We start from the raw sequence: 17,124 nt of genomic DNA, 5'->3' as shown, positions 1-17,124 counted from the left end.
CTTCTCTGCAAACACCCCATTTCTAGCCTTGCAGATCAAGTTCTGATTCTGTTTCTAAAAGTGACTCAATGAGTCTAAACATTTTTCTATAACTCATTTTACACAAGGTGGAAAAGAAATAAATGCTTGCTATTTCAGGTATTGATTTTTATCATGGATTTTTTTTTTAACCCCTCCTGGTCTCTTAATTCTTTTCTTTCAAAACAACAAGACATTCTTCCATTGCTTCTATTGATAAGGTCATCTGTAGCTCAAGATGCGGTTGGTAGCTAAAGGGAGTAAAATTGGGGGCAGAAATACCAATTTAGAGCCCTTCCCAGGCTGTGCACCCATCACACAGACATAACATAACTTAAAACTTCTCACAATATGATTGCATCTTGAAAGAAGCATAAAATAAATGTCTAGTGAAGCAAGCACCCTTCCCAATATCTATCACTAACAATACATTCCCATCTACTGTGTCCCCTTCTTTAACTTTCCAAGAGTATCTGTCTTTAAAATGTGTGCCCCCTTTAACCTCTGTACACCATAGATCCGGATGACATTTTAGTAGACTTCTTGACTTTTTTTCTTACCTGGACTTAGAAACAGAGCTGAGCTCATCCCTAATGAACACATAAGCCCTTAGTAATTTCTCTTCTTAAATCATCACTAATCCCTTCCATGGCTAGAAAAGCAATGTGACTATCAATAATGTGCTAAGTTGCTAAGTTACAGAGCTGACTAAAACACTTCCAATGGTCCCTTTGGTTTTGATGTAAATGAAGCTTCATGTTTGAAGTGTTAAGTCTTAAGTTAAGTGCTATGAGAGACAGGAGGAAGGAGAAGACCTGGTTCTACAGGCCACAGACCCTAGGAATATGACTGGCCCTCACGAGAAAGTGAGACAATAAGCACGTGTGAATGAGTACTACCTGAGTGGAACCAGTACAGTGGTCATTCAGGGTGTTCCATGTCTAGAATATTCTACTGAAGCATTGTCTTCCTTAATTGGACTGGGCGGGAATAAAAACCAGAGCATCCCTAGGGTCTAAGTGAGGGATCACCCTTCTAGTAAAACTGAGTTAATGAAGAATGGAAGTAATGCAGAATTGAGAGCTGAAATGGTCTTTCTTTCTCAGGCACATGGTGACAGCCAGTGAAAATCTAGGATTATCTCCACAGAAAGTAAATGTACAATACTTAGTCAGTGAGCATTTAGTAAAGAGTGAATGCTAGAGCATCAAATCAGTCAGGTTCCCGAAAAGCAATCTCCAGAGGGCTCCTGGGCCATGAAACCAGCAAGAGGTGGCCAACTTTGACCAACCCTGTGACAGATGCTTGCATCTTAGATGTTCTCTCTGCCCTGAGATACCAAGAGTATGCTTCTACCAACTACTTAACAATTTCAACCTATTTCTGATTCTTTGATTCCAGGGTGCATTTCCATCCTCAGCTCTTTGTTGGTTTATGTATGAGGTCTAATTTGTAATTCAAAAGTATTCAATGTGCTATAGTTTCAACCTCTAAGAGGAAAAAAAAATTACAGTTTGTATTTCCTCTTTTCAAAGAGGCCCAGACAGCCTCTCTTCCTCAGAATTGGAAGGTAGAGTTGGGGTACTAGAACTTCCTGCTTGCTGCCAGGCCTCTAACTACAGAAGGTCAATGGGGCACCTGGGTGGCTCAGTTGGTGAAGAGGTCAGCTCTCAATTTCAACTCAGGTCATGACTGCAGAGTCCTGAGATAGAGCCCTGCATAGGGCTCCGTGCTGAGCATGGAATCTGCTAGAGATTCTCTCTCTCCCTCTGTCTTCACCTTCTGTGCTCTCTCTCTCTCTCTCTGTTTCCCTCAAATAAATAAATATTTTAAAAAATAAATACAGAAGGTCAAAAAGAATGGGGGAGGCGGTAAGCAAATGAAAAAGAAAAAGAAAAAAAAAAATCACCCATTTCAACTCCAGAGTTGCCCATATAGAAATACATAGAGTTATATCCTAATAATCAATTTCTTAAAAAATAAACAAACAAAAATACAAGTATGCTCAAACACTAACAAGTTAGTGATTTTTTTCCATTAAAACTAAAATTAAATAGAAGGTCAGGGTAAATTACCCATTTCAGCCTTCCTTCTGCAGAAAGAGGCACTTTATCATTTCTTACTGTGGGTATACTTCAGCCTCGACACATGTGTTTGTATTGAATGGGTCATTTATATTGTTGCCTGCTGGAGTTTTTCTACTTTCAACTTAGTAGGGAATATTTGGGATCTTTATTACTCTAAATAAATCTACAAAACGTCTCTCGCTTGAGGCTCTTTATTTTAATTTCAGATAAATAAATCATATTAGTTTCCTGGCCATCCTATTAAGATAAACATGGACCTAAAAACAGCAAATGTGTTTGAAGCCCAATGTTTCCAGATTAAATAGGGGTAAATATCTCTGGATGACCCCCAAATCTGATTGACATTAAAATATTTGGGGGGATTTTCTTGAAGGACATAAGCCTGTTTAAGCGAGAAGTAGAATTATTTTCAAGGCATCCAGGGACCTGCTTGTACAACATGATTCAACTCAAGCTTCCCACGGCAGCAATAATAAATCCATCTTTAAAGTAGGGATGCATCCCCAGTTATCTTAGGGGGCAATTGTATATCTTTGTAGGTTGATCTAATGCCTTCATCTATGCTGTGCTTTATTAACTATAAAAAGCTCCCAAGCTGAATTTCTCATCATCTTACATACAGTTATACTCAAAAGTCTTAGAGGCAGTTCAAATCACATCGATTCAGAAACTGATTCTTCCTTTGCCCTCAGGCCTTCAGATCTGCCCCTCCTCAGGAGTCATCTGGATTTCTGAAATACAATCTCCTAAAACTTGTTTTATAGATTCCTCCAACTAGCCCCACAGAAGGATTTTTACAAATATAACTGAATTTTTTTTTCAAACACCATTTGGAGTGAAGAGAAAGGGATGAGACCCATAAGGTTTTAGAGAGTCTATTTAAAATATTTATTAGGTCAGGACCTAAATATACCTTTGGGTTAGCATCATCCTTTAATTTAAAGGGTGGATGAATTTGATTTTAAAGGGGAGATCATGTATATAAAATGAATGTAGAGTTTTACTCTGGCATTGTTGATGCCTCCTCGCCCCAGAAGACCTGAGTTCAAGATTTTATTTATTTATCAGAGAGAGAGAGGGAGAGAGCGAGCACAGGCAGACAGAGTGGCAGGCAGAAGCAGAGGCAGAGGGAGAAGCAGGCTCCCCGCCGAGCAAGGAGCCCGGTGTGGGACTCGATCCCAGGACACTGGGATCATGACCTGAGCCGAAGGCAGCTGCTTAACCAACTGAGCCACCCAGGCGTCCCAAGACCTGAGTTCAAATAGCAGGCATCTCCCTAAGTAGTTAGACATGCAGAATGCATATGTCCCCTGAATAAACTATCATATGGATGAATCCTCAGGTACAAGGTTGATTACAAACCTGAGAGATCTTCCAGTTCAGTCAATCCAGATAAATTTCTGGGCTTAGTTCAGTTAGACCTTCCTGCTACTGAACAAAAGTCACCTTAAAGACAAGCATGCCACTCCACCCAGGGATTCAGAGCTCTAAGACACCTAAATGCTTCCTTGTTCCTCTAAAGCAGCAGCATCAGGCTACAGTAAGCATCCTCTGGAATACGGATCAGCCCACCAGCCCCCCTGCACACGGTCCAGGGATGACCTAACTGTTGAAGCATGTGGCAATACCCAGTTTCCAGAGCTCTGATTTATTCTCCCTTATGCTGGGCAGAGGGCATGACTTAGAGGCAACACTCTTATCTTGGCAGGGGTTTTGAGACTGTCTGCATCTCTCAAACAACCCCTGGTGGGTAATTGAGAAGTGACATTGATGGGTTTCCAGGGTGGCCCTTGTGCTTACACTTGCCCTAGAATCCAGCTATGATTTAGAAATCCAGCCCAAGGGTTGAGAGGAGGGGAAGATGATGTAAAGCGTGCTAGCCCCCATCTCCTTTGACCCCGGCAGAGTGAGACAGAGGTGCAGAGCTGGGAGACCATGTGCTCTTATTGAGTTGGCATTAGCATGAGGTTTGCTTTCAGAGTGTTTATTGCTATTACAGAGCACTGAGCTCTCTCTGTTTGCTACACATTCTATTCCCCAGAGATAGCCTCTTTTTCTCCTGAAGGGATTTAGAAAACAAATCACAGTTCTTATTTTATTTGGTGTCCACCATTAAGAATTCATGCAGAGCAGTCTGACTTGTAGCCAATTAAGATCTCCCAGTGGAAGTCTATGATTACAGCAAAAGCAACCTGTTTAATACTTGGCATCTCCTTAGTCTACATAAATTAACCCCATGAGGGTAGGGATGTGCTAATTCTTACGATGGCTGGATAATTTGATTCGAAAATCCGAGATACATAGAGGGTAAATCTTCGGGATCCCTGGGCTTGACTTTCCTCAGGGCATATGTGCTTCTGCTTCTTAATTCTATTTTACAACTCGAAGAAGATTTTTAGATAACGCACGAAGAAACGACTTTTCTTTTCCCAGGGTTAGACAGAGTAAGGGCATCCAGCCTCTCAGTAAGCAGTTTTAATATCACTCACATTTTATTGAAACCAAGATTAGAACTGAGATGAATTTTAGGCAGTCGTGCCAATTACTTCTGCCCGCGCCCCCCATCTGCTGCCAAAATGTGTAAATATATTGAAATTATGGAAAACACGAACATTTGCAAGGTGGATCATTTCATTTCATTGTTCACTCTTAGATAAGCAGCATTTTGAATCATGGAAATAAAATATTTTTGTCCATTTTTCCCCTTACCTCTTTCCTTAGAATAAGAATCACAGATAAGCCAGGACGCAAAAGTGTATTTTAAAGAATTTTGGAAACACAAAAATACCCCGAATCGCCAAAGCAATCTTCAGAAATGACAAAGCTGGAAGTAGCCCACTCTCAGATTTCAAGATACACTATAGAGTTGTAGTAATCAAAAAAATATGGTACTGGCACAAAGCAGACAGATGGATCAATGGAAGAGGATAGAGATCTCAGAAGTAAACCCACGTATTTATGGGCAATTAATCTATGACAAAGATAGCAAGAATATACAATCTCTTCAATAAATGATGTTGGAAAAACTGGACAGCTACAGGCAAAAGAATGAAAGTGAACCACTTTCTTACACCATACACAAAAATAAACTCAAAATGGTTTGAGGACCTAAATCTGAGACCTGAAGTTCTAAAACTCTCCTAAGAAAACATAGGCAGTAGTCTCTTGGACACCATTCTTAGCAACATTTTTATGATTATGCCTCTTCCTGCAAGGGGAACAAAAGAAAAATCAACTACTGGGAGTTGACCAAACTACAAAGCTGTTGTACCACAAAGGAACCATCCACAAAACAAAGAATGACCCACTGAATAGAAGATATTTGCAAATGATATATAAGATACTGGGTTAATATCCAAAATATACTTTAAAAATACTTATACAATTCAACATCAAAAAAAACAACAACACCCCAAATAATTTGATTAAACATAGGCAGAGAATCTAAACGGAAATTTTTCCAAAGAAGACATATAGATGGCCAACAGACACATGAGAAAATGCTCTGTATCACTCATCATCAAGGAAATGCAAATCAAAACCATAATGAGATATCACCTTATACCTGTCAGAACAGCTAAAACCAAAAGGAAATAACAAATTTTGGTGAAAATGTGGGGAAATGGAAACCCTTGTAAACTATTGGTAGGAATATAAATTGGTACAAACAGTGGAAAACAGTATAGAGGTTCCTCAAAACAATTAAAAATAGAAATACCATATGATCCAGTAATTCTACTATTGGGTACTGGAATTTCATTTACCCAAGAAAAACAAAAATGCTAATTTAAAAAGATATATGCACCCCTATGTTTATTGCAGCATTATTTATAACAGTAAATATGGAAGCTTCCCTAAGTGTCCATTGATAAATAATATATGATTTTACACAGACACATACACATACATACACAGATACACTATGAAATATTATTTAGCCACAGAAAAATAATGAAATCTTGCCATTTGTTCCAAACATGGGTGAACCTAGAGGGCAGTATGCTAACTGAGAAGTCAGAGGAAAATGAATACCATATAATTTTCCTTCTGCGTAGAATCTAAAAAATGAAACAAACGAAACAGTTTGGAAACAGCCTCCTACAGAGAACAAGATGGTGACTGTCAGAAGGGATGGGAGATGGGTGAAAAGGTTAAAGGGATCAAGAGGTACAAAGTTCATTTATAAACTATCTAAGTCAGGGTATATAAATACAGCATAGGGATTATAGTCATTAACATTGTAATAATGTGTGGTGACCAGTGGTAACTATCCTTATGGTGGTGAGCCTTTTGCAATGTACAGATTTGTTGAAACACTATGTTGTGTACCTGAGACGAGTAACCTTTTATGTCAATTATAATTCAACACCGGCTTCTTGAAGTTTGGATACACTAAAATTATAACTTTACTGTTGTAAGGGGTAGGCCTTAGGGGCTCTTATATCAACAAGGACCTATCCATGGTTTTTAATTAGGCATCTTATTCCCTTTGAGGTTGTAGGAAACCATCACGTTTCCCCTTGAGGAAGAAGACGTTAAATGCTTTACTCGGGTCAACATAGCTTGTAATCAATAGTTGTTCAGATACTTGGAATTTGTTGCTGAGGTGTAGACTGCCACTCAGGAAAATGGTGCTGAACTAGAAATTGTCTTTTCCTATGTTTACATTCCCCTTTTACTAAAAACCTGGATTCCTAACCATTAGCTGATCTTTAGTTATAGTACCCACCCTAGTACCAGTGAGGTAAAGGAAGAGAGAAGAAATAGTTACAACCACGTTTTTGTATATTCCATTATTGAACTGGAGAGATCACTATTTCTCAAAATGCACTCTTTGGAACTTTAGTCAGACTAGATGCTGCAAGAAAGATGGGATTTTTTTTTTTAAGAAGTCAAAGTTTTATTTTATATCCCATATTTGATATTCATAGCACATGTTAGCCATTTAAATGACTCCGTGAAGTTCTAGAATTCAAACATTTTAAAAGTTGGGTTTTCCTAGAATATCTCAAATTTGACCACAGGGTAACTGATTTGAAAAAAAAAAAAATCTGTAACAGCTACCCAGGGTATTCATTTTTCTTGGAATGTGCTTAAGAAAATGCTCATAGATCATTTAGATTACTGTCTTCAGCAGAGAGGAAAGAGGATTCTGACTTCTAGGGAACATGTGGAAAATGTCTGGAGACATTTTTGGTTGTCCCAACAGAGGGTTTGGTACTGGAATGTGGTGGATCGGATAATGTTAAACAACCTAAAATGCACAAGACAACCTTATTCCCATCCCCCAGGGTAAAGAATGGTCTGGCCCCAAATGTCAATAGTGCCTTGACTGAAATCCCTAGCTTTTTCAAATGGGACTCTGATCTGGGATTTGTGGGCTAGTAGTTGGCACTATGTATTCAGTAGATCTTGTCATTTAATTTTGGCCATGTAGACCTTATTCTTTATGTACAGCCTATCAATAACACTGTCTCCAATTCAAGCTATGAAAATCTGAAATGAACACTTGGATATTGTCTGGTTGAGTTATTAGCCAGCTGTTAAGTATCTTTGCTATTTTAGTGGTTTCTACTTATGTTCTTGGAAGCTTTCTATGATACATGCATTAAATACTACAAAATGATCCAGCTGCATAATTAGAGAAAAATAAGATTAAACATGTATTTGTACATGTTATAGAAATGTTTTATCTTAACCATCATGGGTTTCAAATAATCCCAGTGTTCAGGAAACTTAAATACTAGCTTTACTGATAGCTTCTTTTTACAGAAAAGGAAACTCATTCCAGAGATGATATCCCTGTGGCCAGTTTGGGGAGGCCAGGCCAAGAGTCCAAGGCTCCAAACTCACAGTCTTCTTTCCATTTCTATAGTATTATGCCACTTCCATTTTTCACACTTAATTTCACATGTGATATGGAAGAGTCATTAACACCATAAATATTCATGAATTCAGTGCGTATCTTCCAACTGTTTGTGTTTGTTCTAAACTCTTAATCCAAAGCCGTGAATGGATAAAAATTTCTATCAAATGTTAGAAGAAAGATTTTTTCAGTAGCTGTTTTTTTACAATCTCTCTTGTCAGTCAGATATATTTAGCCAAATCAGAAATGGTAGCAGATGATATAAAAAGTATTAGGTATAAAAGAGCCTTTTTCTCCTATTCTTAACTATACACATTAAAACATATGAACATAAAGAAATTTAGCCTCCCATTTCAACAACTACTAGCAAACTAGTTGTTACTGGGAATGTTTCTTTTTCATCAAACAGGGAGATACTGAGCAAAGAAGACCCACCCAGACTTGTGCTCAAGTCCTACTACACTAGGTTTTAAAGATTCTGACTCTACCTATTCAGATGAATTCACATGAGAGTTTTCTGTTGGTGTCAAAAAGTATTTTTTGAGCTAAATGACTGCTCATTGCTAGATAGCTATATTTGAACTTCAAATTCCTTTGCAATTTGAAAACCAGAGAAAGATTATAGGTCTATTTCAGTAGAATACTAAACAAGGCACCAAAATAACCAGTTATTCTAAGAGTATAATTAGGACAATGTATTTGTGTCACTGCAGATGTTTATGTTATAAGATACAACTACAACCTATTAAAGAGTAGTAGCCACCTCCATGAAAAAAAGGAAAGACTTATTTTTTGTATCTTATCTTATAACAAATCTTCATTGGTCCCAGTCTTTCATCATTAAGCAAGTAGCAATTGTATGCCATGTGTCTATCATGCATTTGATCAATCCTCAAACATGGTAGCCATAAATTAATAAAATTAATAATTTTATTATTAAATAAAATTGTTTTTAAAAATCTGAATAAAATTATTTTTATAAATCTAAGGATTCAGGATTTATCTAAGTTATATGTAGGTTGAAATATAAATGAAAGACCATCAGTTAAGCTCAGTAGCAATGATAATAGCCCACTCCATGAAAATTGTAGCAACTACAAATCAAAGGCATAATACAAATCAGAAAAAAAGTTTATACTGTCTTATGGGGACATTTATTTAACTTCAGACAATCCAATTGTGCTTGAGTACATGACATGCTATTCCTATAAGCCTCTACACATCATAGATTGTCCCTAATTCAAGAAAGTACTTTAAAAATTTAATCATAACCAGTAAGAATTTCCCCACACTGCTCACTGTAGGCTCACTGGCATAGCTTTCACCCAAAAGTAATTTGGCTAGAATTGCAGTTATGACATTGTACTAACCATCAAAAAGTCTACCACTTCAAGTCAGCCAAGATCTGTTTATAAAATATAATCAAGGATAATTTCATGATTCAATAAATAGTGTATAAATTTGCTATTATTGATTTTCATTTTCTTTTCAATAAGACCCATTTCCGTCTTCTCCCTGATAGTTTTTCTGACTATTCAAATGTCATTATTGCCCTTTATTGTTATTCAAATGAAGATTTTTTATTAGATCCTCTGCCACTATGTATAAGCCTTTGCTTCTTCAGCAGCAATAATTCTATTTCTGAAGGAAAATAGAAGTGATAGCACACAAAGCTCTGAGCTCTTACTTTATGTTAGGTTAAGTCTATGCCTGAAATTTTATTTTCATTTAATCCAATCCAAGAAGACCAAAAGATTTTTATTAGCTACCTTATCAAAGAAGGAAAACATTGTTTTCCATGCAGGTTTTTTTGGTTCAAAGACCCATGGAACTCTACTCCTCCCCAATGATGTATATAAGACATGCTTACTAACCAAATTAAAGTCTAATTTCTCTCATCAGATGGTATTCATCATTTTTTGTGTATACTTTTTCTTTCAAAAGATAGGGAAAACCAAATATTCTATATAAAGAGTTGGAAGTAAATTATATAATTCATTTAAATAATATTTAGCGCCTTGGAGGAGTTCTATGATACATAACTATAAATAAATTGTGGCTGTTTTCATTAATAAAATACACTGGTTTACAAAAGAAAACTTTACCAGCACCATTTATAGCTCTCAAAAACACATCTAACAGTATCACACAGAGGTATATAAAATTAACTTGTATGTCTGCTAGCAGGAAGCAGACTTAAAAATTATTTACTTTTGTTATACCCTACTTTTTCCATACAGAGAAATAGAGAGTCTACTACTATAGGCACAGATCTGTTCTTTAGCAGGGAAACTAATACAAAGGACAAAACAAATGAAATTATTAGGCACTAAGACTAAGAACTACAATCCTTCAGAGAGGACAGATTTCAGGGTTATTAGGATTTGTTATAAGATGCCTGAAGGGGCGCCTGGATGGCTCAGTGGATTAAAGCCTCTGCCTTCAGCTCTGGTCATCATCCCAGGGTCCTGGAATCGAGCCCCACGTTGGGCTGTCTGCTCAGCAGGGAGCCTACTTCCCTCTCTCTCTCTGCCTACTTGTGATCTCTCTCTCTGTGTCAAATAAATAAAATCTTTTAAAAAAAAAATTAAAAAAAAAAAAGATGCCTGAAAAAGGGGTAGCCTAGCCTGGTACAGAGACTGATGGTGATACATTTGGATAAGGTTGGCAAGAAAGCCACAGGGTTAGCAAATCTTTACCCACCCTGTCTGGGTACATGGAGAGTACTCTCCTCCATGCTGCCAAGAAATAAGAAATAATGGCCTTCAGGGGCTTACTGACCCTGGGGAGACAAAGCTAATTACATTAAACAATTCTGGTACAATGTGAGCCATCATGTAATTAAACCCTAGCATAGTTGTTCCAAATAACAGGAGCTATAGTAATTTAGGAAAAGGAATAGCAGATCCCATTGGAGCATGGACACAGAGCATGAGCACAGGGGCCCTAACAATCAAGAAAATAACAACGCAATCCTTTCAATCAGCCTCAATTCCCGAGAGGCCTGAGGGAACGAGACACTTGAGAATATGCCTTTTATGATATTAACCTCTTTATCCAGTTTACCTGCACCAATGTTCTCCCATACCTTTCTTCACCGAGCATCAGAACTCACCACACAGAACGAAAAATGAAACACGAGAGGCCTATAGAACAGCGTTCTTAAAATATTCTCCGTTCATATGAAGAGAAGCAGACATTTTAAGCAGCTGTATTCAACTTTTCAATTACATAAAAGTCTTAATCTTTAAGCAGGCAAGGGTCAGAGAATTGGATTCTAGTTTCCACAATGAAAGTTATGTGGCTTTGGACAAATTAATTTCTTGACCTTGACAAAGTGTTATGATTCCCACCATCCTCCTGGCTCTGAGCAGGCCCTTGACTCAAGGACAACTCCTGGCACTGTTGCTTTACTTTGATTAAAGGAATACAAGATCCTAAGGAGCCTCTGGTGACTTGCTTCCAAAGGTGTTTTGACACTAAGAGCAAGAGAAAGTATGCCGACTCCCCTCCCTGCCTCCGTGATCAACAAGGAAGATAATCAAGGCTGTTCTGAGTTCTAGGCATGCATTTCACTCACCTCCATAGATTTCTGTGTTGTTCCTCGAGCTGAGTTAGAAGATGCTCAATGTATTTATTGGAGTCCATGTATTCCTGCATATGCAGACACACAAAGACAAATAAAGCCTCATTACAATCGTCACCAGAATTCAGACTATCTATCTTTACAGGAAAGATTTTTGACAAGATAATCCCTGGTCCCTCTCAGTTCTAGGAATCAGGGTATCTGTAATGAATACACAGAGTTCCTTGGAGATGTCCTTGGATCATTCTATAAACAGAGAACTGGAAGTTCTATAGAGTCAGCATGAAAACCCTCTGATTCACAGAAGAAAGCTAAATTTCCTAGTTATCTACATTGTGGTCTGTATATTCTACCATATAAAAATAAGCAAGCCAAGGGCACCTGGATGGCTCAGTCATAAGTGGCTGACTCTTGATTTTGGCTCAGGTCATGATCTCAGGATCCTGGGATCAAGCCCCACGGAGGGCTCTGTGCTCAGCAGGGAGTCTCCTTGAGGATTCTCTCTCTCCCTCTGCCCAGCCCGCCTCATGCTTGTGAGCTCTCTCTCTCAAAATAAATAAATAAACAGAGGGGTAAATTGATAAATAAATAAGCAAGAAAGAGAACAAGCCAGTGTTGCTGCTGACTTTAGAAAATAAGATTAAATGGGCAAGACAGGTCTTGATTACAGTGATCTTAGGATATTTGCTTACTAGTAAAAATGCTACTTTTGAGCTATATAAAATGCTTGATATATTCACTGGGCACACTGTTTACATGGATGAAATGTGTCCATTTTCCTGTATTTCCTTATATAAAAACATAGTCTACTTTGTTTGAGGGGGTGTTTTTTGAGCTTTGTTTTTTGGGGGTTTGTGGGTTTTTATGTTTGGCTTGGTTTGGGTTTTTTGTTTTTGTTTTTGTTTTTGTCTTATAGAAAAAGAACCTGGCTTCTAGGAAGCTATGAAAGCAAGGTATATTTTTTTAAATGTGTAAATTTTTGCCAATCAAACCGTATTTTTAAGAAACATTTCTGAAACATAAGGAATCCCTTGTAACTTAGATTTATAGAAGTCCATAGGTTATTAAATACAATTTTTTAAAATTAGTGATTTCTGCAAATGAGGTTCATATGCAATAGCTTCAGTTGCTGATTATGGAGCAAAATACAATGTGTAAAATTTTTCATGATTGATTTCCTCCTGAACCCGATGCTTCTTCTACTTTCTATTTGAACATCCAGCCCACAGTCCTGTGTCTCTAGTACATCTGCCTTAGATGAACTAGGGTCCAATCGTTTCAGTGTTAAAGGTACCCATGAAAGTTATCGTTTTGTTTCTTATGGATTTGAGATAAACCAGGAAATTTGATTAATACTGATTCGTTCTGATTTGTTTTGATTGAGTGCTGTATATAATCGCTTGCTCCTATAAGTGTATATCCCTTATAATGGGGGAGTGTGGAAAACACACAGTAAGAATTGAGCTGAAACTTTGGAAAAAGTCCTTTCCTGAGTTTCTGGACGTGGATCGACCCATTTACCTTTTTTTCTTTTTCTTTTTTTTTTTTAACTTTCTATAATATTTCAATTAAGCTAAACAGTACACCATATCTTTACCTAGCTAAAACTGCTGTTCTCTAATGGTGTAAGGTTGTTGCAGATAATTAGCTGAAGAGTTTTATTCTTATTAAATAATACTCTTCTTCAGGTTAATTATATAAAAAAGACCATTAGTCATATCAAAACCAAAAAAGAAATCTGTTAATGCAGAAAATTATAATAGTTTGTATGTATGGTACTGAGTATCCTGATCACAATTTAAAGAAGATTTAGAACCCTCAAAGTTATCAAAGACATTACTTTTCAAATACATCCATCAACATTTTTTAAACACGGTTTCCAGTTAGAAACAAATGCATAAATCTCAAAGTCACTCATCCATTCTTTATTCAATTGCTTTTCAAAATGTATTATACTCCAAATGCTATTCTAAATTTCCTTCACAGAGTAATAACGAAGAGGGCAAAAGTTCCTGTTCTCAAAGAGCTTATAGTCTGCAGACAAAGATGCAACAAATGAACACACGGACTCCTGAGTGCTGATATGCTATGAAGGAAACAGGAGGGACGAGAGAACCTAAATGAGGAAGGGTCATGATCCTTACAGAAGGTGGTTGGATGGAGACCCTGGGCAAATGATATTAAGCTAAGACCTGGAAAAGAAAAAGGAGGTAAGCATATAGAGAAAAGAGAGATGAGGGAAAGGAAATAGCTTCTGCAAAGACTCCAATATGCGGTACTTGAGGAACAGAAAGGAAGCTAGTGAGGCTAGGCCCAGAGCGACTGGAGTGTGGCGTCTAGAATACAATTGGTGAGCGAAGCAGGGCCAAATCATGAGCAAGCTCTGGAAAACTGTTTGTACTAAAACCATTGGATTTGTTATTTTGTTGACTTTTCTTAGCTCAAGGCAGAGGATGAAGCTGAAAAGTGTGAGGACTACAGATAAGATCTTTGGATCAAGATTTAGGTTCAAATCCTGGTTTCGGTACTTACTAGCTCTGTCCTTGGGTAAAATTGTTTAGTCTCTCTAAGACTTGTTTCCTTCATCTTCAGAGAGAGTATTAATAGTCAGTTCACAGAGGTGTTATAAGAATTGAATAGTTTAAGTAAGCATGTATTACATATCCACTAAACACAGACTTTGTCATCATGTCACTCACCTCTTCTCACAGGCAAATTACTTCACAATGTGAAGGTAAGAACCATTTTTTCTCATCTTACCCAATATCAGGATTTTAAGCACATGCTTCTAAGATTACAGTTGCTGAATATTAGAATAGGAAGTTAGAGATGAAGAGTAACAAAACAGATTTTCAACCATTAAATATAGGTGTCACTGAATTAGGATTTATAAGCTATTTCAAGTAACAATACTGGCAGCTTCTGTAACTTCACCCACATCCAGATGGCCAACAGACACATGAAAGCATGCCAATGTCACTCATCCTCAGGGAAATGCAAATCAAAACCACAATGGGATATCACCTCACACCAGTCAGAATGGCTAAAAAAAACAACACAAGAAACACATGTTGGCGAGGATGTGGAAAAAAGAACTCACTTGTGCTGTTGGTGAGAATGCATGCAAACTGTGCAGCCACTGTGGAGAACTAAATGGAGGTTCTTCAAAAAATTAAAAATAGAATTATCTTATGATCCAGTAATCACACTACTGGGTATTTATGCAAAGACTATGAAAACACTATTTTGAAAAGATATATGCACCCCTATGTTTATTGCAGCATTATTGATAATAGCCAAGTTATGGAAGCAGCCCAAATGTCCATGGATAAATGAATGGGTAAAGAAGAGGTGGCAGTATTTCATGCAATGAAATACTACTCAGCCATTAAGAAGAAATGAAATCTTGCTATTTGCAACAACATGTATGGATCTAAATGGTACAGTGCTAAGCAAAATAAGTCAGTGATAGAAATAGAAATGCCATATGATTTTATTCATATGTGAAATTTAAGAAACAAAACAAATGAAAAAAGAAAAAGAGGGACAAATCAGGAAACTCTTTTAAGTATAGAGAACACACTGCTAGTTACTAGAGGGAAGGTGGGTAGGGATGGGTGAAATAGGTGAAGGGGATTAAGAGTACACTTACCATGATGAGCACTAAGTAATGTATAGAATTGTTGAATTACTATATTGTATACCTGAAACTAATATAACACTGTACTTTAACTATACTCACATTAAAATTTAAATTTAAAATTTTTTAAATTAAAAGAAATTTAAAATGAATTTTTGAATGAAATAAAAAATGAAATTTTAAAATAAAAAAATATATCTATACATGAATAATGTCAAGAGTCCCACTAACTGCTCCATGATACTGAGATAAGCTAGGTGGGAGTGCTCCATAGTATCTGGGTAGGATATCCCTGGGTCAAGCCAGGAAACCATTACCTGTATGAATACCAGAGTGTGTTGTTGTTAAGGTGAAATGAAGAAGTCAAATCTTATTCAGAAGACTGGAGTTATCGGGGGGGGGGGGGAGTCAACTCATGTAAAGGCCTCCTGGCCTATTATTTTCATCTTAACTAAAACTTACACAAAACTTCATTGTGTTAACTGTGCTAATAAGCACTTTCATAATATTTTCTAATTTAATCTCAATAACCCCATAAGGTAGATACTAGTATTACCTGCATATTGAAAGTGAGGTAACCGACTTCCAGTGTCATATTGCAAGGAAAAGGCAGAGCCAGGATTTGAATCCTGCTATGAATGCAGTCCAGAACCACTCTGTGTGACCATCCTGCTAAGCTTTTCATCCCCACTCTCTATGTATATGCTATTCCTTTTGCCTAGAACACTTAACCAAAATAACAATAGTGGTAACAGTAATAAAATGTACTATTAAAATTAAATAAACAAAATAGTTCTGCCCATTTTTCCATAAAACTAATTATAGTGATAACTCTGAGGTCTTAACCCATGTAATAAGGGGAAAGAAACTAGGATTATGAATTTTCCCTCTTTTGAGCTTTAGTTTTCTCCATAGCATTCTCCCTTCTAACATCTAATATATTTTACTTGATGATTTTTTGGTAACTCTTATACTCCACATTCATCTCTCCCCAACCACACACATACACATACACACACACACATACACACACCCGCACACACACGGCTAACTGAAATGAATTGAGGAATAAAAAAGTATGAGGCTTACATATACTTTCTGTTTAATGAATTAATTTTTACTCTGGCTTAAAGAATTTAAGCAACATCATCACACATTTATTGTTTCTAGTCCCTGCATTAGGAAAAAATAGTTAACTAATAAGAAATTGCTCATTTTATAAGAATAAAATCAGATCATTCCACTGGGAACCACTATTATCCAACCAGCTGGAGATTAACCCCAAGAAAATAGGTGGTGAGGGCAGTGGAGCTGCAGGGGTTCACAGTGAGCTACAGTCATATCAACTGTAACATTGTAGCTACTACACCTACAGCAAGAGCTTGGGGATAAAGCACATACAGGATGTTATAACAGGGTCTCCAGTATTCCAAAGTATCAAAGGCACAGACACAAATAAAGGGCATGGCAAGATCTCACCTAACTAAAACATAGCTCTCCAAACTGCTTGAAAGACACTGGATATTTGGGAGAGCTTAGACAAAATTTTTTATAAATGCAGATGAGGGAGCACCTACGTGGCTCAGTTGATTAAGCATCTCCTTTCAGCTCAGGACTGAGCCCCACATTGGTCTCCCTGCTCCATGGGGAGCCTGCTTCTCCCTCTCCCTCTGCTCCTCCCCACCTTAGCTCTCCCTCTCTGTCTCTCTCGAATAATTAATTAACTAAATCTTTAAAAGTAAATAAATAAATAAATGCAGATGGGCAGGAAGTAGAATGTACGCTCTCTGTTGGCTAAACCAGATCTGGATGGATCACTTCAGAATAAGCACATTGAAAACATACAATAAAAAACCCATAGCAAAGAATGAAAGGACAAAAAATAGAGAACATCACCCTCAGTCAGAAGACGGGGTGTCACTCTTGG

General features: G+C 37.2%; 1 protein-coding gene across 1 annotated transcript in view; it reads right to left on the bottom strand.

The window, feature by feature from the left end:
• Nucleotides 1-17,124, bottom strand: part of NCKAP5 (NCK associated protein 5) — a 962,745-nt gene that overhangs the window by 600,249 nt on the left and 345,372 nt on the right. Inside the window, 1 exon segment of the mRNA XM_044242595.1 lies at nucleotides 11,552-11,625. Within this exon segment, the coding sequence (XP_044098530.1) occupies nucleotides 11,552-11,625 (74 nt within the window).

The sequence above is a fragment of the Neovison vison genome, chromosome 3 (genome assembly GCF_020171115.1).
Source record: "Neovison vison isolate M4711 chromosome 3, ASM_NN_V1, whole genome shotgun sequence".
NCBI classification, from domain to species: Eukaryota; Metazoa; Chordata; class Mammalia; order Carnivora; family Mustelidae; genus Neogale; species Neogale vison.
This window is presented reverse-complemented; position numbering and strand designations above follow the sequence as displayed.